General features: G+C 44.9%; 8 protein-coding genes across 8 annotated transcripts; 3 read left to right on the plus strand and 5 right to left on the minus strand.

Moving 5' to 3' along the window:
• Positions 1–545: 545 nt before the first annotated feature.
• Positions 546–1,135, plus strand: SAMD00019534_044260 (hypothetical protein; the record flags this gene model as incomplete). Its single annotated transcript, XM_012899916.1, has 2 exons — positions 546–1,037; positions 1,115–1,135. 2 exons carry the CDS (start codon positions 546–548, stop codon positions 1,133–1,135), a joined length of 513 nt encoding a protein of 170 aa, XP_012755370.1.
• A 413-nt stretch (positions 1,136–1,548) lies between these two features.
• On the minus strand, positions 1,549–2,413 carry SAMD00019534_044270 (hypothetical protein; the record flags this gene model as incomplete). The annotated part of the gene is made up of 2 exons (XM_012899917.1): positions 1,549–2,041; positions 2,130–2,413. The coding sequence occupies 2 exons, from the start codon at positions 2,411–2,413 to the stop codon at positions 1,549–1,551; spliced, it is 777 nt and encodes a 258-aa protein (XP_012755371.1).
• Positions 2,414–2,638: 225 nt separating this feature from the next.
• On the minus strand, positions 2,639–3,448 carry SAMD00019534_044280 (hypothetical protein; the record flags this gene model as incomplete). Its single annotated transcript, XM_012899918.1, has 1 exon — positions 2,639–3,448. A coding segment is annotated over one exon (810 nt), but the record flags the coding sequence as incomplete, so codon positions are not given.
• A 1,083-nt stretch (positions 3,449–4,531) lies between these two features.
• On the plus strand, positions 4,532–4,829 carry SAMD00019534_044290 (hypothetical protein; the record flags this gene model as incomplete). The annotated part of the gene is made up of 2 exons (XM_012899919.1): positions 4,532–4,627; positions 4,710–4,829. Coding segments are annotated over 2 exons (216 nt in total), but the record flags the coding sequence as incomplete, so codon positions are not given.
• A 912-nt stretch (positions 4,830–5,741) lies between these two features.
• On the plus strand, positions 5,742–10,497 carry SAMD00019534_044300 (hypothetical protein; the record flags this gene model as incomplete). The annotated part of the gene is made up of 3 exons (XM_012899920.1): positions 5,742–6,510; positions 6,578–7,535; positions 7,599–10,497. 3 exons carry the CDS (start codon positions 5,742–5,744, stop codon positions 10,495–10,497), a joined length of 4,626 nt encoding a protein of 1,541 aa, XP_012755374.1.
• A 927-nt stretch (positions 10,498–11,424) lies between these two features.
• SAMD00019534_044310 (hypothetical protein) lies at positions 11,425–12,771 on the minus strand (the record flags this gene model as incomplete). Its single annotated transcript, XM_012899921.1, has 1 exon — positions 11,425–12,771. The coding sequence occupies one exon, from the start codon at positions 12,769–12,771 to the stop codon at positions 11,425–11,427; it is 1,347 nt and encodes a 448-aa protein (XP_012755375.1).
• Positions 12,772–17,054: 4,283 nt separating this feature from the next.
• SAMD00019534_044320 (hypothetical protein) lies at positions 17,055–21,334 on the minus strand (the record flags this gene model as incomplete). Its single annotated transcript, XM_012899922.1, has 4 exons — positions 17,055–20,201; positions 20,290–20,742; positions 20,828–21,095; positions 21,183–21,334. The coding sequence occupies 4 exons, from the start codon at positions 21,332–21,334 to the stop codon at positions 17,055–17,057; spliced, it is 4,020 nt and encodes a 1,339-aa protein (XP_012755376.1).
• A 1,248-nt stretch (positions 21,335–22,582) lies between these two features.
• Positions 22,583–23,269, minus strand: SAMD00019534_044330 (hypothetical protein; the record flags this gene model as incomplete). The annotated part of the gene is made up of 2 exons (XM_012899923.1): positions 22,583–23,055; positions 23,146–23,269. Coding segments are annotated over 2 exons (597 nt in total), but the record flags the coding sequence as incomplete, so codon positions are not given.
• Between the last annotated feature and the right edge of the window lie 310 nt (positions 23,270–23,579).

Consider the following 23,579-nt stretch of genomic DNA (forward strand, 5'->3'; position numbering starts at 1 on the left):
CTGATCAATTGTCGAAGTTGTTGTTAGAATAAGAATATTGATTATTAGTTGTCTCTATCTACATGTGATAGTGTTAATGTCAAAGTCTAGAAAGATGAAAGAATGATCACATTTGACTTGAATATATTATTGCACATGTGTTATTAGCAAAGAGATAACTAGACTCTCTGGTCATTCAATCATTCAACCTTTCATTCGTTCAGTGTACATACTATAGTAAGATAAGATATTGAATGGATACATTACCAGAGATATTTATTAGATCAATATATATTGAGTTGAACGATTATGTAGATATAGTTTGTTTGAGCTTGGTCTCTAAAAGATTGTTCGCCACATTGAATGGAATGGCACAGTTCTCAATGGAGAAGACTCAACTACGTTGTACATTAGCAAGTTTACAATGTACGACATTGTCTAAAACACAGATGACAGAGTCTACATATAATTTCAACAGGTATCATCATCTTCCAGATAATGCAATACCAGCAGATTCAACAAGTGTCTACATTAATCATAACTACAACGATCCGATCACTGTCGGCATGCTACCCAACACACTCAAGAGTCTGTGGATACACTCAAACTTCAGCAGTGATGTCCTGCCTGGGTCGTTGCCACCCTCACTCACATACCTAAAGTGTGGCTTCTACTATTATGGTCCGCTGCCCAGTCTTGTGAACAACACTTCGCTCACACATTTGGAGTTGGGCTTTGGCTACGGGTCACCGCTGCCAGCCTTCCCCGACAGTCTAACAACACTGACACTGAGCAACATGTTTGATCAGCCTATCAAGAAGGTTGTATTCCCACCTAGATTGAGATGTCTGATCATCCCATACTTGCAACAGTCTCGCTACATTGCATGCGCGCCACCAACACTCGAGACACTGGGCATGATCACGCAACCCTCAAAGGCCGACGTGAAGGACTACAAAGAGATATGGACCAACAGACTAAAGTCAGTGATCATCTCACCGGACGACCTATTCACTCCAGACAAGTTGATTCAATCTGCCGCGGACTTCCTGGCAATAGTAAGACCACTCTTACGTATATTCCCAAACTCCAACACGTATATGCATTTGGAAGTTGGTGATTATGATGATATTAGATTGATGTTCAGATGGATTGATCAGGATTATGGTCTATTGTTACACAGGCCTGGTCCAATTAACAAGAAAGGTGTGGTGGATGGCTCTCAACCCAACTTTCGAATATACTTCATCACATCAAGTATCATCAAGGACAAAGGAAGTAAACGTAAACAAACAATCAAGGAAAGTATAATGGATAAACTGTCAATATTTGGTCATAAAAAATAATAATTTAATAATTTGGACCAAGCCAAACATGGAAGTGATTGTTTTAATTGTTGGATTGAGTGATTGGAATGATTCCTGAGTGGTTCCTGAGTGGATTGAGTGTTGTTGTTGGAATGATTGAGTGGGTGAGTGATTGGAATGATTCCAAATGATCCAAATGTGATCGAGTGATTGATTGAATATGTGATTGAATGATTGGAATAATTCCATGGCGATTTCAGACTCACATCTTGGCATTGGCCGCCTGTTTCTTCTTTAGTCGCTTATACTTGCGTTTTAAATCTTTGTACTTGTTCTCTTCGTGTGACTCGACACTGAATGCAACAGCATGTCCAATGCGAACCATTCTCCAAAGTCGGAACACGACAAGCATCGATGCCACTCTTTCTCTGAAGACTATCTCCACGACCAATGACACAGTGATAACAACACCATCCAGTACATATAATGGATGATAAAAGAAGTCTCGACCAAATGATACCAGCAACAACAGTATCTCCAACGCGAATATACTGAGCAGTGCGATGGTCATGTACTTGAATACATTCTCTGCGGCTTCCACTGAATGTGGTGGATGATGATCATTACACTTCTTATACGCCTCTTCCAGGAAGATCTCTGTGATAGTGATAACCAAGTCCAGCAGCGTGAGTATCACAATCGCAGTCTGCACCGTCGAACTCTCGAGAAACTCTCCAAGTTTATATCGCCAGTCCCTAATGATCGATCATGTTAGTTCATGGTTAGCGGGCGGGCACGTTACCATCACCACATGTTGATTGACTCAACTTGGATATACTTTACTTCCTTTGTTTGTGCCGTGGATGATGACTGGCAAAGTGGAAAGGGAATTTGAGGCCAATGGGTTTCTTGGGATCGTGTTGATGTCGCTTGTACTTTTTGTTCTGATTGGTGTCACGGACACGTATGCTACTACTACTGTTTGTGGAAGATGAACTGTCATCACTGTCATCCCTGTCGTCCCCATCATGATGATCATCGTCATGTTCTTGTTCACTCTCGCGACCTGTCACTGGTCTCAACTGTGATGATGATTGACCTTGACTTTGATAATATTGTTGATCCATCTTCCATTCACATTAACTCTAATCAACATATATATCTTACTAATGAATGAATGAATGAATATATGATATGTTCACATTATTACTCGAATGTCGAACATTGGAATTCAATCAGCTGATCAGACATGTGATCTAGTGATGTGGTACCACACCCCCACCCAAACACCACACACTATTGATTCAATTACATAATTGGATATTTATTGACGAATGTGCCTACGATGGTAATGTACCTCTACCTCCATCAACATCTACAGGTCGAGCAGCACCAACAACAACTACATGATGTTGTCGGTAAGCCTTCTCCAAAGCATTGGGAATGAACCCATTGCCTCCAGAGACACCCGTTGGTATCTTATTCGAAACACGTCTTGAATAACTCTTGATGTTATATCTTCGTTCATGTTCAAACAAGTTGAAATCAATCACACGGTCCATCAATGTCTTTAAGAAACTCTTATTACCATGTTGTTGAAGTTGTTGATTGATTGGTGAGGCTGCAGCTGCTGCTGCGGCAGCGGCGGCAGCAACAGCAGCACCATGATTGGTGGGTCGTGGTGCTGGGTTTGGATCAGAGGTGGATGAGTCGTATGGACTGACTGGGGACTCGGTCAACCAGCCACCGGCAACGGCTACAGCGCCATCGGTTGGTTCGCCCGCCATTGTAGTTTGGTCCATCAACATTGATTGAGTGACCATATTCTTGATTGATTGTATTTCAATATTGCCACCGCTGTCCAACAATGTAGATTCCTCCAAATGTGTGATATCCTGGTATCCAGTCACCATCACCTTTGTTGTTGGGGTGTTCAAGTTAGCGAATGCTCCACTATCCTGTTGTTGTTCTTCATTTTGTTGTTGTTGTTCATGTTGTATATCTATTGTTTGATGTTGTTGTTGACCATTGTTATGTAGTCGTGTATCTGGACTGATTGCCATCACATTTGAGGTTGTAATGACAAGTATAAGATATGTTATTATTAATACAAATATATTACATTTATTATTATTATTAATAAATATTGAGAATATTATCATGATTGATTAATATATATATATTCTGTTTGATTTGATTGATTGATTGATGATTGAAGCATATGACATATGATGAATGATTGATTAATTGATCGGATGTGAGAATGAATGTCAACAACAAAGAGAGATACATATGTCTCGTCAATCACATGTGTAATTGTAGTTATACAATGTAATTAATTATAGGTAAGGTGTACATCAACATAATACATTCCTTCGTCTCCACTTGAACCGTATGACACCGCGATCCAACCAACTACCCTACCACCCCTACCCTCACCAACCCAACCCCAAACAGTCACGATCCCCTGGTTGTGAAGAATATCAATCTCAAGTGTCGTGTTTGTAGTGTCCTGTCATTCTGTGTTTGTGTTGTGTGTGTGTGTTTGTGTGTATGTGTATTATCTCAATGATGACCCTTCTGATTGATGGATTCCATTACTTACTCGACAGTTCTCTTCTGACGACTGGACTGTGAGACCTTGCCTTGGACCTTTCCCTCACTGATACCTTATTGTGTCATTGGTGATCTGATTTGTTGTAGAGATAATAATGTAGTCGTCTTAGTATTCACAAGTAATGGGTGATATTGATTGATCGTTATGATTATTCTTTGAATAAAGATTGACAAGTTATGTCTCTCAAGATAATAATAATGTTATTATTAGTTTAAGAACGATTCCGGCAAGCAAAAAACCCAATCACATCACCTTTTGGGTGATTGCACTCATTTCATCTTTGTTAGTTTTTTTTTTGTTTCATTGTAAATGAATGAATGGGTGAAGGTTCATGATGATCTCTTTTGTTTGAATCAAAGAGGTGGGTTGTTGGGTATGTGAATGGAATAATAAATGGCAGTTGTTGAGTGTTTGTGCGAGAGTGACAGTAACTTGGTTCAACGATCAAACAACCACTCACCACCTTCTGCCAATCAATCCTCCTTCTCAACACATTTTACCATTTGATCAAGATTTATACAGATACATAAAACATAAAGTAATAATAATAATTTAAAGAAAATAATAATGTCTTCCAAGTGTCCACGTTGTACAAAGACTGTCTACTTTGCCGAGAGACAGATGAAGGATGGTGTTGCCTACCACGGCATGTGCCTTTCCCAGCTCCTCAAAGAGTCCAGAGTCCCACTCGTTGGTCGTTACCCAGGTGATGAGGAAAGAATTGGTAAGTTATCTTTGTTGTTCTACTAGTACACTTATGTAAACAATGACTAACCTTCGCTTCATCATTGTTTTTATATATTTAGCTGGTCAACTCAACACCAACAAAGAGTAAAAAATGTGTAGTGGCACCTTTTGCGACACACTTGAGCGCTCGAACAATAACTCACTCACTCTCAAGGACACCTCAACTGTACATTCCAAAATAAACACCTGATCCTATCCTTGCGAGACCAACAATTAACTCAATGAAGATGAAGATGGAGAGAGGAAGAGAGAGGAGAGAGGAAGAGAGGAGATGGAGAGATATGAAGGATGGATGGATGATCAAATCAATCAATCAATGACACATGGAATACACTTCTACACTAATGATGGGTATTGTTGGACTGACGATCAGTCAAACGCAAACGATTGATGGAACCTCAAGTGTGATGACGATGGACTATTCCATCGTTTGTTCAAAGAAAATAGTTCACCATCCTTTCGAACAGACTTTGCGACGCTGGCACAAACATCAAATTAGTGATCTCAACTGCAAAGGCTGGGAGTGAGTTGTAGGGCTACTCTGAGAGGCCCAGGACGAACACGGCTCTTCACCAACACTTCTCCCCTTGTCACCACAACACCAACAACAATTAAAAAATGATTTTAAAAAATGAATATCGTGTTGTTTGTATGCTCTAACAATAATGTTGTTGTCTTTGTCGACTCTTCGCGCGCTCTCACTCACCAACTTCCCCAATATTCACACACCACTCAAACTATCATCCTTGTTAATTGCACACCACCTTACATAAACATACACATACAGATACAGATACACACAAGCAAACATACATACATCAAACTTGTCAATCAATCATTCATTCAATTCAATCAATTCAATCAATTCAATCAATCAATAAGTCTTTAGACGAGACTCATTAATAATAAGTGTAGGAGTAGTAGTAGTAGTAGTAGTAGAGCTAGGACTCGATACAATGAGTACATAGTTATATAATAGATACAGATAAATATAAATATAATAGATAGGATATATATATATAGGATACAGTTTATAAGATATAATGAACAATCATAGAAGACTAGGACATGGCCGACAATTGGACCAAGCAATGATTGAAGAGGAGGAGGAGGACAGCGCAGATTTGTACACTTCAGCGAATCCATTGTTGGTCGGAGTTGGCTATGATCAGCATGAGAGACAACAGGACAGTGAGGCCAATACTGGTGGCGCGATACTCACCGCTGACGACCTGAATGCCGACAATAGCGATGATGATGGCAATGGAGGCATTAGACGACAACCCAAGTTGTCATCCCGACGACGACCGTTGCAGGAGCAGCAGACCCTGCTCACGCCACCAACCGACTCATACAACAAAGACGATAATGATAATGACAATCACAACGACGACCAAGACAGACATCACCAGCAGATGCGAGACAAACTGCTCACACTGCAACAACTACAGAACAAGAAGTACAGCAGCAGCGCACATCATGGTACCACACATGGCGACACCCACATCAACAATAACCTCACATCACAACTCTCAAGCTCAAGCCAGATATTCACGACGATCCCGCTTCACTCCCCGATGGGCTCGGCGTTCAACCCGACCAGCGACGACGATGGCGGCCCGTCGCCGCAGGTCTTTGTGCATCCACAGCACTCGTCACAGGTCAACGATAAGTACCTGTCGCTGATGGGTGCCTCCCACAACCAGGTGTTCCGAAAGAAGCAAGCTGCGCTCAATCTCAAGAGTGGCCGTCGTTGGCTACTCAAGATAATCCTTTTACAAAGTGTTGGCAACCTCATAAGAGCGCTGCCCATATTCATTCTCGAGAAGTACTACGTAATGCTTGTAATATTCTTCCAAGGTATGTTTGATTCTTCGGTCCTGGAATGGTTCCAATAATCACACTAACTAACTCCGCACGCTTCCAGCCTTCTTCTTACTTATTGGATCATATGGAACTAAGAAGTTAAAGAAGTACTTGGTGTTGTTGTATGCCATTGGATGCTTTGGCACGACTATATTGGACTTGATCATCACATTCACTTATGCACACTCACAGAACCATCAGCCATTCAATGAGCGGCAGATCGCCTTCTGGACCTATGCACTGTTTGTAGCATTGCTATGTTGTTTAAATATCATTGGCGGTATATATCTAGGCCTGCGGCTGTTTGTCTCGCTACACACGCTGGAGGACCGCAGCAGCAACACGTTGGTGCTGCTTGCCGCCAGTCTCGTGGGCTCGTTCGAGTCGTCCGAGGACGACGACCAGAACTCGGGTGTCAAGGCCAACCGCACGGTCATCTTCTACGGCGCCGACGTCGAGAAGGCCATCAACGTCACCAAGTCTATCACCGTCACGCTTCCCATCGTCCAGATGATCAAGGACGCGTACCGCAAGGCGGTCGACTCGCTGCCGGCCGTGGGCGCACGCCTGCAGCCTACCTCGTCTGTGCCGGCCGACTACCAAGCCAACCTGCACCACTTCTCCTCCAACGAGGTGATCACCTCTAAGTACAACGTCGTCACCTTCCTGCCCAAGGTGATCTTCTTCCAGTTCTCCAGACTGGCCAACCTCTACACACTGTGCATCGTCATCCTGTGTATGTTCTCATTCTCGCCCGTCGGCCCCATCAGCAGTGTCACCCCGCTGCTCGTCGTCATCTCGGTCAGCTGCTTCAAGGAGCTCGCCGAGGACATCAAGCGACATCGTCAGGACAGAGAGATCAACAATAGATCGTGTCTGGTCTATCGCCCACCAGCGATCGAAGGCACCAACGGCACATTCGAAACAATTGCATGGAAGGATATCAAAGTTGGCGATGTGATCAATGTCAAGAACGGCGACATGTTGCCTGCAGACATCATCTGTTTCTCCACTTCAAGGTATAACGCGTGGCCCTGACCCAGTCAATCACTCGACCTCACTAACACCTCTCAATCAAACAGACCTGATGGCAGAACATACTTGGAGACAGCTAACCTTGATGGCGAGACTAATCTGAAGCTCAAGACTAATGTATCAAAGACGAATTGGATCAAATCACCAGCGGACTTGGACAGGTTTGCATGCAAGGTCGATTATGAAGGACCAAACAATGATATTTATGGCTTCGAGGGCGTGCTCACCATTCTAAAGGGCATGGAGCACGTGACGCTGGGCGTATCCAGCATGATTGGTCAGACAAACTACGTGCCCATCACCATCGAGTCGCTGCTGCTGCGTGGCACCAAGCTCAGGAACACCGACTGGGTGATCGGCATCGTCACATACACTGGTCTCGACACAAAGGTTGAGCGCAACAGCACCAAGAGCAGCCAGAAGAGGAGCTCAGTAGAGCGTGGCGTCAACAACAAGCTGATGCTACTCTTCTTCCTGCAGACCATCATTTGCATCATCTGCTCGATCGGACACAACAGATGGCACCTGGACGACGAGGACCAATTCACAGCCTGGTACCTTGGCCAGCCTCAGAAGGACTTTATCTACGTCAGCTACATCATCTTGTACAACACGCTCATTCCCCTATCGATGTACGTCTCGATGGAGGTCATTCGCATGACCAACGCACTCTTTATCGACTCAGACATGGAAATGTACGACGAGAAGACCGACACACCGGCCCAGACGCGAAACACAAACATCAACGAGGAGCTGGGTCAGGTGCAGTACCTCTTCTCCGACAAGACTGGCACACTCACATGCAACGAGATGGTTTTCAATCGCTGCACGATCGGCGGCACCATCTATGGGCCCGATGCGGATATCACCATGCGCCTCAACAGCGACCTCAACCACGACGATCCCTCGTCACCCCGCTCGACCTATGTGCGCGAGTATCTCACCTGTCTGGCCGTGTGCAACACGGTCGTCATTGACAAGACCAAGGAGGGCGCTGACCTCAACTACAACCCCAAGCTGCATCCCAAGTACCAGGCAGCGTCGCCCGATGAGGAGGCGCTGGTCATTGCCGCCGCCAAGTTTGGCTTTGTGCTCAAGTCGCGTGAAGACAACATCGCCACGATCAGCGTACACGGACGTGAGGAGCGCTACGAGGTGCTCAACGTGCTCGAGTTCAACAGTTACCGCAAGAGAATGTCTGTGATTGTTCGCACCGAAAGCGGACAGATCAGACTCTACTGCAAGGGAGCTGATTCGATGATCATGGATCGTTCGGAGCGCGTGTCGCCCTTCCAGTCCATCGACATTCACAAGGTGACCGAGGCACACATTGGCCAGTTCGCCTCCAATGGTCTGCGAACATTGTGCATGTCCATGGCGATTCTGGATCCCGAGTACTACCTGCAGTGGAACCGCAAGTTTGAAGAGGCATCCGTGTCGCTTGTACGCCGTGCCGAGATGATGGATCAGGCAGCCGAGCTCATTGAGAAGAACATGGTGCTGCTCGGTGCCAGTGGCATTGAGGACCGTCTTCAGGACCACGTGCCCGAGACCATCCAATCGCTGAGAGAGGCTGGTATCAAGGTGTGGGTGCTCACAGGCGATAAGCAAGAGACTGCAATCTCCATCGCCACCGCCTCATCCGTCATTCACAATGGCATGGAGTTGATTGTGCTCAACGAGAACACAAAGGAGGACCTTCTGAAGCGATTGCTGCAACTGGTCAATCAAAACAGGATAGAGAGTTTTAATGACAGCAGACGATGGGGACCAAACATCCTCGGCAAGATGGCGTCAGCCCTCAACCTCGACCCGTCGGACGCTCCACTCATCCTCAACAGGACAGGCGATATGCAGGTGCAGATGGCAATCGTAATCGATGGATCAACACTCACATTGGCACTAGACAAGGACCTGCGATACCACTTCCTGCAGGTCGCCAAGACATGCGAGTCTGTCGTTTGTTGTCGTTGCTCGCCATCACAGAAGGCCAAGGTGGTCAAGCTCATCGCCGAACGATCGTTCCTCTTTGGCGACGGCGCCATCACAATGGCAATTGGTGACGGTGCAAACGACGTGCCAATGATCCTCAAGGCACACATTGGTGTTGGCATTTCGGGTCGCGAGGGCATGCAAGCTGTGCTCGCGAGTGACTTTGCCATTGCCAACTTCCACATGCTCCGTCGACTCTTGCTCGTACATGGCAACAGGAGCTACAAGAGAATCACCAAGCTCATCCTCTACTCATTCTCAAAGAATGTGGCACTATCGATCTCACAGTTCTGGTTCGGCTTCTTCTCAGCATTCAGTGGACAGATGATCTACTTTGACTTCCTGTTCACTTTGTACAACGCACTGTTCACCTCCCTGCCCGTGCTTTCGCTCGGCACGTTCGACCAGGACGTCAAGGAAGAGGACCTACTCTCCCAGCCCCACCACTACCGCACGTGCCAAGCCAACAAGCCGTTCTCAATGTCAACGTTCATCTACTGGATCTTCCTGGGCATGTGGCAATCAGGCGTCATCTTCTTTGTCACATTCTTTGTTCTGCAGTCCTCGACGATGGAGGGCGGCAAGACCCTTGGACTGTGGTCGATCGGCACGGCCGCCTACCTCTATCTAATATTAACGACCAACATCCAGGTGAGCGCCATCACCAGCTATTGGACCATTCAGAACGTGGCGACGGTCATTTTCAGTGTGGTCGGCTCAATCCTCTTTGTCGTGCTCTACAGTCTGGTTTACTGGGTGGAGCCTCAGGCGCAGGACATCATCTTTGAACTTTTCACCGTACCAGCGTTCTGGCTACTCTACATCATTGTGCCTGCCATCTCCTTCCTGCCCTACGCCATTGTCACGATCAATGGCTGGATGTTCTCCAAGCGAGGCGAGGACTATTATAGCCAGAAGGAGGGCTTTATCCAGCTGGAAGACATAAAGAAATAAACTCAAGTTAAGTCAACTGACAATCCCCCTCAATCCCAACTAACTACCAAGAATAAGAAGTATATTAGTGACACATGACGCCTCTTTACCTCAACTAACATCTTGCACGTCGCGCGGCATTGTCCATAGCCGCATCCTTTAGTCCTGTGTTTGACGCTTTTTTGCAACATTCCAGGGCCAGTGGTTCTCACAGAACTATTCTGATCAGAGTTACAATTTCAATCAAAGTTGTATTAACTTAAAATGTCAAAGAGGAAAGACATAGATGGTGAAGACAATCCTCAGGAGGTTAAGCGCACTTCGAAAAGATCAAGAAGACCTCACAAAGCTATTGAATGGTTCGCATTTGCTAGGTTGATCAACGACCATTTTCAATTCAGAGAGATCGATGATGGTTTCACTGGAACCAACAGAATGGAGGTTGAACATCTGATTGCTCAACATTTCCCAAACTTCACCTGCCGACAGTACATGGGTTGGTTCTCAACTTCATTTAATTCCAATTTCAGGATGTCTAAAGATAATTGCAATACTATCCATTGGAGGTACGTATGTTGTAGCTATGTTACTTTCGGCAAGTGACACAATGCTAACACCACAGTAGCAGCAGTAACAATATAGGTTGTGCTGTCTGTATACAACGCCCAGACAGGCATCACCTGATGATCAGGTATTCCTGCTCTCTGTCTGGACAACATTTATTGTGAATGGACTTAAGTAAGTTGTTGTTTGATGGTGTGTTTGTATATGTGAGTGGACAGTTGAAGGAATGAATCCAATAAGTTAATTGGCTGTGCATCTTTGAATGGAAGAAGAAATAATTAGAGAATGTGTTGGAGTGATGGAGTGGAGTGGAATGGAATGGATCAAGGTTGTTGGCTGTCCATTCCGGATGTGATTAAATCAAATCAATTTGATTGATGGTCCTCATGAGCTCTGGCTGTTTAACAAATGACCAAAGGACATTGGCTTCATCGTGTTGGTGTCTGGAACGATGGGGGAGTTGTCTTTTCCCCTGCTGCCAAATAGTGAATGATTGCCCATTGAGGAGGAAGAGGAGGATGACGACAAGGATGGCGACGAGGTGAGGTTATTGAAGTTGTTAAAGGAGGAGGATGTGTTATTGCCGCCGTTGTTGTTGTGTGGATTGAATTGGAAGAATTCTGATGACGCTTGCATAAGAAGGTTGGTGTTGACCTGAATCTTGGGGAGGGTGGTATTGCTCTTCGTGTTGATGTTGTTGTTGTGGATATGGTAGTTGGTCCAACTATTGTTATGGATGGTCTTGGGGCTGTTGGTGCCTTGGATGGCGTCGTGGCGTCTGGCTATCGACTCCTCCTTGGCTCTCAGTTCCCTCTCCAACTGGTCCAACTGAACGCTCCAGGCCTCCATCTCAGCATGGCGCTTCTTCAGTCTCTTGGTCTCTTGGTGTTGCTGGATCTTCTTGTAGTCCAGCAACTGTTGTTGACGCTCAACCTTCTCCAGCTCGATGTTCTGTGCACGTTTCCTCAATGACAGGTCTTGGTCTCCGTGTGCGAGACACTCCTTCTCAACCTCCTTACCCAGGAGCAGGAGAAGAGAGGTGTCAATGGATGATGACGAAGATGATCCGTCCAGGGATGTGGTGGCAGGGCTGGATGACATGTGGGATAAACGTGGCGAGCCTGTGGGACTGGGGACAAATGCATTGGGGGAGCTGTTGTCCGATGATGACAAGTCAGGCGACTTCCTCTTGCTTGGTCCTCTGTTGTTGAGTTGTTCCAACTCAAGTTTAGAGATTGCTGCAAACATATTTAAGTTAGGCTTGGGAGGGGAGGCACCGGTTGGGACCTCAAAGTTGCCAATTGGTGACAGAGGACCCTCTGGCGAGGCGGACATTGGGCTCATTTGCTCAGAGGCAGCAGCCGCAGCAGCATGCTGCTTTGGCAGATCAATCAGTTGCTCAAGCAAACCATTCCTCTTGGCCGAGGGCAGCAGATTGGACAACTGCAGTAACAATGATTTGTTGTTAAAGTATGACTTGCACTCTGAGCATCCGACGGTGAAGCGGTCTTGGACGGGTGGGTGTGACCCCAGGGGATGCGAGATGCGGCCCTCACAGTTGTCCGGGCACGCTTGGTGGCGCTTGTGGTGGAATCCACATGACACTCTTCTCTTGTTTGTTCGCTTGTCCTTGGTACTTGAGTTGGAGTTGGAGTTGGACTGTTGTTGTTGCTGCTGGATGAGCATTATGGGTGATGAAGGCTGTTGCTGGCAGAGTTGGCTGGCAGACATTGTTATGTGTATTTACAATTCAAATTGGTACTTGGTAGGAGCACTGGAAAAATAATAATATATGTTAGAATTATATATAATATTAATTATTATATTTCAATTTGATGGATGGGACAATAATTAATTAATTATTAATTATAGTAATAAAATATAAATATATGTATATACAAGAGTGACGTTTAGAAAGTTGTTGTCCAAAGTGATAAGAATATACAGAGAGTCGAGTGTATCGATGAGTAATGGGCTTATTATCAATGGGGAGTTAAACAGGATGTTTAGCAACGCGGAGTCGGGGTTGGATGATTAATGTTGGAAAGCCTTCAGGTTTGAGTGATGGGAATGGTAACAATTATAGGGTTGTGTTGTTGATGTCGAGGAGTATGGAGGCGATGGCAGTGGCAGTGGCCGTGGTGATGGTGATGAGGGCAGGGCCGATGCACAGGTTGCAACACACGTGTGTGGGTGTGGATTGATGGTTGGTTTGATGGCTGAAAGAAAGTGATTGATTGATTGATTGATTGATTGAATATTGTATGAATGACTACTACTGATTGATTGAGGCTTGGTTGGGGCTTGGGCTTTTTAAGGCCTTAGTTACTGTGTTGATTATGTGTGTGTGTGCGTGTGTTATGTGATTGAGTGAAGGTGGAGGGGTGTTCTTTAACTCTGCAGAGAGTGTTGTTATGTGTGTGTTCGTTGGAGTTTGTTTGTGTGTGTGTGAACGATGGAAGGGCTAAAGATAAGTGTGTGTTTGATTGGCTGTTTACAACTACTGCAGAGACTGATGATGTTTAAGGTATATGCTCTATGTATGTAGTATACTACTAATGGATGTGACAGAGAGATAGTGTGTGTGTGAAACAATCGTGATTGAAGGAAATGGTAAAGGGTGAGATAACTCTTCCTTCCATAAGATGTCACACTTGGTCAGGTGTGTGATCTAGGTGATTCATAGGAGGTGGCATTTAACTGCCCAGGAGCAGGGTGGGGGCGGGAGGACCGGTCGAGATCCAACAAGGATCAGGCAAGACACTTGTCTTCCCTTCTAAACGACTCTTATTGTCGAGCTAACCTCCCTCGCACCCCACGAAAAGGGGGACCAAAAACTGACAAAACACGCATACTTTGCGGCTTTTGTTCCTTGTTTGACTTAAACAAATCGTGAGTGTGGGGGTTGCAACCACTTTGGCACTATTAATGGCAGCGTCGTGCGCTGGCTGATTGACCGACAGACAGATCCGGGGAGAGTGGTGGTCTCCGACGAACAGCAGACACCTCCTGTTAATACTGGTTAAGGAGGAGCTTTGCTAGCGGATGTTGGAAACGTTATCCATCAACTGTTCTTTAAAGGAAACATGATGGCAACAACAATAATATATGGATTGATAGATGGACGAATGGATGGATATATTGATGGATGGTTGGATAGATGGATGGATGGACTTGGTCGACCGCTGTCCACTCTGGTATATGCGCGCGACGATTGGTCAGACAAGATGTTCCAACAGGTTTCGTACCTCTGGCATATCTGACTATTTTTCGCGAGGATACAAGACGTTTGGATAAATTGCAAGATAAAATTATAACACAACGAACAACATCCTTTGTGAAATATGGAATGATTGAATGAGAGTGAGGTGAGTGAGGTGAGTGATGGATAGAGTGAGGTGAGTGAATGATGAGATGAGATAATGCCGAAGGTACCTGGGAGTTTCGTTAAGAAAACACCTGGATATATTATTGATTGATTGATGTTGAATAAAAGAATAAATAAACGGATGTCGTGAGATAGATACCTTTGAAGGAAGTTGATGATTAAGATTGAGTAGGCAAATGGCGAATCAAGACTAGCCGAGTCTTTAAGATGATGTATCTTTGAATGTCGGGTCTTTGAGGCTCACTCATATCAATTTCGATCAAATTGGTCAAAATTAATTAAATAAAGAAGATTCATCTTATCTATGTAAAGGAGTGTGTTCTGGAGGCTTTGAGGGAAGACTTGGAATCCATGTCCTTGTGAAGATGGCCTCGACTATGTGGATGGGTCCTTGTCAACACTTCCCCTGCAAAGGTCAACCCAAACTTGGTGCAGGGGGTTGACTCAGATTTGCAGTGTTTCCGTCCCGCACTGCCTAGACACCTGATGTGGACTCACTGACTGATTGGGGTAGCGCAGGGATCGGCGTGCTCCTGTTGGAGCACCGAGCCTGATTAGTCATCTACCACTCAACTGTTGCTAAAGCACACTCTGGTAGGATATGATAGGATACCTGTTTTCCCACCTTAAGTGGGCCTTCTAAGGTGAAAGATATTTTTGATTTGTTGTTGGTCCAAGGATCATGACTTTGTGCCCCGACGATGGACGCGCCAACAATAGAGTCATCGTTACATACCTACATACATACTAGTGTGGGTTGTTGTCTTTTCAAACAACCTACACTCTTGAGATGGATTGGTGGATATTATTGAAAACAAACGAAGGATGACGACCAAAGATGTTGGTTCATCAATCCACCTCTCTTGGCTCCACCACTCTACTTCTTTAATTAATGAAGTAGGGCTGCAAACAACAACTTTAATGGGCACTCGATTGTAGCATCCCATCATGAAGCCATTCGCCCTTATGGAGTACCATTGGTAATGCCTATACCGGTTTGTTTCCATTTCCTTCAACATTGGTCCTACCTCACCAATCATGATTGATAGCTGATGGTGCTGTTTATGTAACCTCCCACGGTTAGCACCCACATTGGACAGATACTGGATCTCGCTACTTTTTTTTTCGTTTCATCATATGACGATCTTTGCATCTTCATCATGACCTAGATATTTTAATCTCATTGACCTTGGTCTTGGACGTGGTCGTGGTCCAATCCAAACGATATTAACAAACTCGTTATGGTCCAATAATATTCAATAATAACAAAGAAGTAGTAATAACTATGCAGAAGAACCAATTGATGGTTCTGATCATGGTACATACTTAATTATTTTATGTGTTATATAACATAATAGTCTGACTATCACATAATTATGTGGGAGTGTGTGGTGGATGATGGAAGTGGGGAAACGATAAACTAGAGTGTTAATTATGTGATTGTTTGATTGTTGTTGTCAAGTGTGTGAAGTGCGATGTGATGTGTCTGACACTTCATCATTCAGTCAACACCACATTTAAGTGATGTTGATTGCAATTAACAGACTATTACCTTGTTAAGTATGTTGTAGTCTATCTCTTGTCATCCAACATTAACAAATATATAATCAATCCTTTAATTATTGGGACAAGACATATAATGAATGACATTTGACACATCATACCCTTCTATCTATCCATGTCCAAGTGTGGATGGCTAGGGTAGGTATGGTACATACTTAAAAAACACAACAGTGATATTAATGTTGTTTGATTGAAGGATTAGGTGAGTATTGATGAACTGATACTTGCCTTATTAACATTATCTCAATCTCCGATATCTTGGCATTAATTACCTATATTTATTTATTAATACTTTGATATATATATATATATTTATAAATTATAACAATGATGTATAAGTTAAACATTATAACTCTGTTCCTACTCTTCACTACCTTTGGTTTGTTAATAGTATCATTTTCCAGTAAGTCACTAGTGATGTTCATTCATTCATTTACAAGAAGAAGAAGTTACTAATATAACAAATATTGTAGCATATTGGTTCAAGGTCACTGATGTTGAAGGTGAGACAACATATTATAAATCAGATAGGATTACAAAGACACAGCCAGGTGGATATACTACTGATCTATGGGGTAGTGCCGATACAAGCAACTTCCATTTGATATTCCAAGTGTCAGTGGCACTGGCTATAATTGCATGGATATTCTGTATATTCTCAATTATAATGGTATTGTTGGGTACACTTGGCATTTGGCACAGAGTCAGTTGGTCACCTGTTAGGTTCATTACAAGATTCAGTCCAGTACCAGTGTTTGCCTTGTCTTTGGCTGGCTTTGCCATCTTTGTTGCATTGCCTAGTGCCATTACTAAGGATTGTGAGTCCTCCGAGAGCAGTTGCAGTGATCCAGCGATTACAAAGATTATGGGATCAAATGATACCATTGCTTGGAGTCCAATCGAGGGCTGGGCATGTCTAGTGGTAGCGTCTGCCGTCGCTCTGGCAGCATCAATCGTCTCAATAGTTGGAGGAAGGTACTAGTCTCTCATTCAATCACATTCATTCACTTATTCAATAAATAACAAGATATACTTGTTGCAGGTGTATTTATTAAGTCAACCTCTAGAGTTGTGGCTCATCATTGCTTGTGGAAGTCGATGATGATGATGTCGATGTCGGAGTGGAGGACGATGAAGACGTGTCGATGTCTTCAGCTCCACCAGTTTGTGGCGTAGTTTGGTTGTTGTTGTTGTTGTTGTTGTTGTTGTTGTCCTCTGTTGAGACTATGGGTGTCAATTGAACCTCTGGTATTACAATAACACCTCCATTACTCTTGTTCATTCCTGCTTTACCCTTCTTGCTCAAGGCCATGTCCTCTTCGGGCAAGGAACCATATACACCCTCCTTGGCAAGTCTTCTGAGCACTTGGGAGTTCTGTGGACCGGTCTCGTCAACCAGCCACGACAGTAGGCCATCGGTCTTCTGGAGAAGGTTATGTGGTGTATCAAACTCGGAGATGCGACCTGCATCCAGGACCATGATACGGTTGGAGTCCATGATTGTGTTGAGACGATGAGCAATTGTAAGAATGGTGCAGTCGGAGAACTTGGCACGCACAGTCTGTTGGATCAGCGCATCGGTGTTGGAGTCGACACTGGCAGTGGCCTCGTCCAGCACCAAGATCTTTGGCTTTCTCAGCAGCGCACGACCAAGACAGATGAGCTGGCGTTGACCAACGGACCAATTGTCACCATTCTCAGTGACCTTGCACTGCAGACCGCCCTCCATGGCCTTGACTACGGGGTGCAGTTGGATGTTCTCCAACAGATCCCAGAGATCATCGTCAGTGTACTCATTGAATGGGTCTAAGTTCTCGCGCAGTGTGCCACTGAACAGGACTGGATCTTGTGGAATGATTGAGAGGTTGCGCCTCAAGTCCTTGAGACCGTAGATTGAGATGTCTTTGCCATCGATCAAGATTCTTCCCTCGGAAGCCTCGATCAAACGGAAAAGTGCCAGCACGATTGAACTCTTGCCAGCGCCAGTCCTGCCAACAATACCAATCTTCTCCTTTGGCTTGATCTCGCAGCTGATTCCCTTGAGCACTGGGTCCAATCCCTCACGGTATCTCATTACCAGGTTGTCAAAGGTGATGCCTCCGTGCTGTGGCCAGTCGGCGGATGGACGGCTCTCCTTGATGATCTGCTTGGCTTCGACTGGACCCTTGGTGTAGTGGACGATTCTCTCGACACTGTTCATCTTGGTCTCGGTCATGGCCGCCTGAAGTGTGGCCTTGTTCAAGTTGTTGGTGACTGACAATGAGTATGATAGTGCAAGACCAACGCTACCAATGGCCAGTGTGCTCTTGTCCAGTGTTACAAAGAGGGCTGTGAAGAAGATGACCAAGTTGCCCAGCAGATCGAGACGCAGTCCAAGCCATTGTTGCATTGCTTGCAGGGTCAGGTATGCCTGGTTGTTGGCGTCCAACAGCTTGTGGTTGTGAAGAACGTTCTTGTCTTGTGTCCTGTACGCGCGGATAGTGGCGACACCGTTGAGAGTCTCAGAGAAGTGAGCAAAGATTGGCGAACGACTGATCGACTCGAGACGCTGCAGCTCACGAGAGGTGTGACGGTAGAAGTTCTGCAAGATGTAAAAGATAACCATGATTGGTGCCATGGGAATGAGCAAGAATGGAATGAAGATGGCAATGATGATGATAGTCGCCACAACAGACAAGAAGAAGTTGATGTACTGCGAGAGTGATGGGGCGATAAGACTGTCCACACTGTCCATGTCGCGAGTGAATCGATTGAGAATGCGACCCATTGGTGTCGTGTCAAAGAACCACATTGGTGCGCGAAGCAGGGAGTTGAACAACTGCTCGTGCAGTGCCTTGCCAGCGCGCACAGTGTATGTGAAGTAGGCAAAGTTACGCAGACCGGCCACAATGACAGAGAACAATCCAATGCCGATAAAGATGTACAGATACTGATCATTTGTGAGTGATGCCTTGCCTGGGATTCTTGTGTCGTCCGACCACTTTGACAGCCACCAGTTGAGCACTGTCGACGAGCCAATGTCCAGAAGGAAGCCAACAAAGACCATAGAGAACAGACCACCACCGCCAGCCGTGAAGTACTTGATATACATCCAGATGGACACGGCGCCCTCCTCACGCTCCTCTTGCTGCACGAGTGTGCCGTCCTTGTTCTTGAGCTCGACCTTCTCCTTGGGCTTGGTCTTCTCCTCGATGATGATCTCCTCCTCGACGCCATCCTCACCAGCGTCGCTGCTGCTGGCGTCCTCAATGCCGTACTCCTCAAGTTGTTTGGAGAAAGCTTGCTTGGACTCCATGATCTGGGTGTAGGTGCCGCGCTCGGCGATGGAGCCGTCCTTCATCACCAACACTTCGTCGGCGTATGGCAGGTACTGCAGCTGGTTTGCTGCGAGAATGACGGTCTTTTCCTTGAGCATTCCGTTGATGCACTTATGGAACAGATGCTTGCTGACGTGAGTGTCGACGGCTGACAATGGGTCGTCCAGGATGTAGATGTCGGCGTCGTTGTAGACAGCTCTGGCGATGGACACACGCTGCTTCTGTCCTCCAGACAGGTTGACTCCACGCTCTCCAATCTCCACGTCGTCGCCCTGTGGGAACAACTCAATGTCGCGCTGGAGTGCGCACACTTCGATGACGCGGTTGTAACGCTCCTCATCGTATGGTTGACCAAAGAGGATGTTGTTCTTGAGTGATGCGTTGATGATCCAGGCTTGCTGGGCGACGTAGGCGATCCTGCCCTTGATGTGCTGAGTGCCCGCGGTCCTCTCCATCTCACCGAGGACGGCTTGGATGAGTGAGGACTTGCCACTGCCGACTGAGCCGACCACGACGGTCAAGCTCTTGCCCGAGACACTGAGGTTGATGTTGTGAAGTTTGAATGACTCCTCCTTTTCGTTGTTCCAGGAGAAGCTGGCGCCCTCCAAGTGAACACCATTGGGCTTGCCATCGTTAGCATCTGATTGAACATTCTCCTCCATCTCTGGGAGCAGCAGGAATTCGGTTACTCTCTGCGCGGCGATCTGAAGCTGGACACCAAAGGCGACGATGATTGGAAGGAATGCCAGGGGCATACGCAAGATGTTGATGTATGCCACTGCGGCAAAGATATCACCAGCATTTGTCGAGTCCTTGGTCTTGAAGTATGTCGTGAAGACAAGAATAGATACAATTGTTGGGAGTGATGAGACGAAGAAGATCAGTCCAGCTCTCTGTTGTTGTGTTTGATTGATTGATTGAGTGAGTGAGAGTTTGGTTAGTGGATGTGGACGAGTGGACGATGTCCTAGGACATACTTACAATGTGAGAGAATGATAACAACTTGGCGACCTCAGCGGCACGTCGGTCCATGACACGCTTGGCAAAGCTGTCCTCCCAGGCATAGAGCTTGATCACTTTGATCGCTTGAAGGATCTCGTTGGTGGCCTTGACACGACCGTCTGTGTATCTGACCAGTGCACGACGAATACCAACCAATCGCTTGGCGGCAATACCATTGAGTGGGAAGGTGATGATCATGAAGGCAAAGCCAATGAATGTCGGCCAACCAATAGAGAAGTAGAGCAGGATGACACAGGCAATGATCTGGAACGGTGCAAACACACCATTGTTGATCAGCAGGAACACCTCAGTCATTCTCTGAGCATCGTTACTCATCAGATTGACGATCTGGCCTGGTGACGTCTTGGCACGAGATGAGTTACTCAGCTTCAACGACTTCTTATATACATCACAGACGATAACAGATCTCATCTAAGTATGATTGATTGAATGATTGAGGTAATATGAGTTAGTGGAATGATCTCAATGAATGATTGTCCAATCTTGGGACACTTACATAGTCTCCAACTCTTGCAGATATCATGTTGGCTTGATATAAACAGAATGAACCAATCATGGCAGCTCCAAACATTGAGATGGAGTAATAGTAGCCCATGTTTGGATCGAGTCCAGGCTTACCAACACGTGATTCAACGACAAAGTTGACCATACGCTTCAACAGCTCAGGTCCAACAAACTGCGACGCAGCATAAATAGCATAGAATATCCAACTCACTGTGAAGTAAGGTCCAAACGCACGAATTGCTGCAGATTGATATGATGGTCTATGAGTGATTGATTGATTGAGTGAGTGAGCGAGTTAGTATGATTGATTGAATGATTGAATGATTGGATGATTGAATGATACATACTTTGGCTTGACCTTCTCCTTCTCCCATTGTTCACCAAGCTTCTTGGTTAAGTAGTCGGCCGTATCGAATGAGGCCAAGTTCCAGATATGACGATGTTCCAATACATTCCTATAACAGAACCAAACGAAACTGTTTGCCCAGTCCCATGTCATCTTTGAAATGAAGTTTGCCTTCTCCTCCGGACTGTCATGTCCGCCGAACCCCTTCACGGCGGCTCTCTCCTTAGTCCTCCTCTTACCCGCTTCCTCTTTAGTTTCTTTAAGTTTAGTCATTAATTATCTATTTATATATAAATATATATTAATGTTTATATATATATGTATATATAACTATTATAATATATAGACTGATCAGACAGTCTTTGGGTATTTATATCTCTCTCTTGAGTAAAGGATAGGATAAGAGAGAGCGTAAGAAACGAAGTGTGATGACGATGTTATGAGGTATCAGTCAGTGTCTGTCAAAGACCTTGGGTATCGGGGGGTATATTGTTAAAGCCAAGTAATCAAGGAGTCATTGATTGAATGAATGGATGAATGAAAGTTGATGGATGAATAGATGAGGAGGAGGAGCAACAACAATATGTTATGTTGGTGAGCAGCAGCATAGGGGTAAACAATCGACCATTCCACAATGAGGCCGACCATTCATTCATTCATTCATTAACAACATTCAGATGTATGTAAGGGGAGAGAGAGGGAGAGCGTACGCGCGCAGGCCTGTCCAAGCCGCGTCGGGATATGATGTGGTGAATGTTGAGAATTGTCATCATGCTCACACAGGAATGATGAATTCCCAGGTGAGTTGTGTGTAAAGTGAAGATGTGCGACGTTGTTTTGTTTGTCGACTTTCGTACACACGAATGAGCATTGTTTCGATATCTTTTGTCTTGAATCACGCGGTTCTCTAATACTAAATACACACACAGATAATTATTCCATGGACTTGTCTACAAAGTGTCTCTTTGAACTTCGAGATATTAATAAAGTAATCGATCAATCACGATCACTTTGTCATCACAATTTAGAGATTGTGATCAATTCATTCATCATTGTAAACAATTAATGATGGATTGATTGATTGTCTTTTGGTAATGATCGACATTGATCTTTATCAATGATGAATGGTTGAATGGAAGAAGCTTCCATCGACAATATAAATACATTGCCTTGATGAGTCAATGTGTGTGTCCTTCAATATAATGATGAAGCCGCGATGACTCAGCAGAGCAAGTGTGATAAAGTGTACATTGTATTTACATCAATCAATCAAACATTGTTGAGATGAGTTGGATTGAGTTGAGTTGAGTTGGATTGTAGATGATGGATTGGCCAAAGTTGAGGGAGGCTTGGACATGTCGACGTCGTCGTCGTTGCCAAGACGGGAGTATCTGTTCAGTGCTTCTTGTTGTTGTTGAATGGTCCGCCATTGGCAGACATGGTGGTGAGATGTGTTTCCAACTCAGACTTGGAGAAGCCCAACTTCTCAAAGAATGTGGACGGCAGTTCGATTGGCTGCTTGGAGATGGCATCGACGGCAACCATGCCCACCTCTACCAAGGCGATTGGTTTGAATGTGGCGCCAGTCGGCTGGTCAAGATGGAATGTCTCACCAACGTGATGCTCGACAATGCTCTGGGGAAAGTCTGAGCTGCCAATGGGCACCAACGAGCGAATGCGATGACACATGCGGAAGCCACAGCGACTCCTCTCTCCAAATCCACTCTCCACGATCAGATCATCAAACAATTCGCCATTATTCAAGTACTGTGCAGAGATATCACCAATCAACAATTGAACAGAGAATGGTCCTTTCTTTGGCATCAGATTCCTCTCTGACAATCCTATCTGTCGCAAACAATCAACTCTAGCCTCTTAATGAATGAATGATTGATTGAATGGTTGGATTGAATGATTGAGTGAGTGATCTTGTACCTGTTTGTGTGTATGATATATGTACATACCATGAATGATCTTGATGACTGAAGCATGATCTAGATGTGACATGTAGTTCAAGTCATTAATGTTAACTTTACGTTGAAAGACATGAAAGTATTTAGATAGTGCATTCAGTTGTATTCTTGGCATTCTCTCTCACTCTTCCGATATTATTGGTGTAACAATCTTGATATGTTAGTATATCTATCTATATATTTGTTTATATTGTTTGTTTGATTGATTGTTTGTTTGTTTGCTTGATTGATTATCTGTAGACTGAGTCAATTTCAAATTCAACTTATTGATCAATCAAATCTTTCACAAGATTGTTCTTTTGAATGTTTTTCAAACAGTGAATAGCCAATCATCCATGAACCAACATCCTTTTTATTTCCCCAAGTTCAACTAATATTTAAACAACACAACTTGACTGACATGAGTAGATGATTGACTAATTGAT

Source organism: Acytostelium subglobosum (assembly GCF_000787575.1).
Source record: "Acytostelium subglobosum LB1 DNA, scaffold: scaffold8, whole genome shotgun sequence".
Classification (NCBI taxonomy): domain Eukaryota; phylum Evosea; class Eumycetozoa; order Acytosteliales; family Acytosteliaceae; genus Acytostelium; species Acytostelium subglobosum.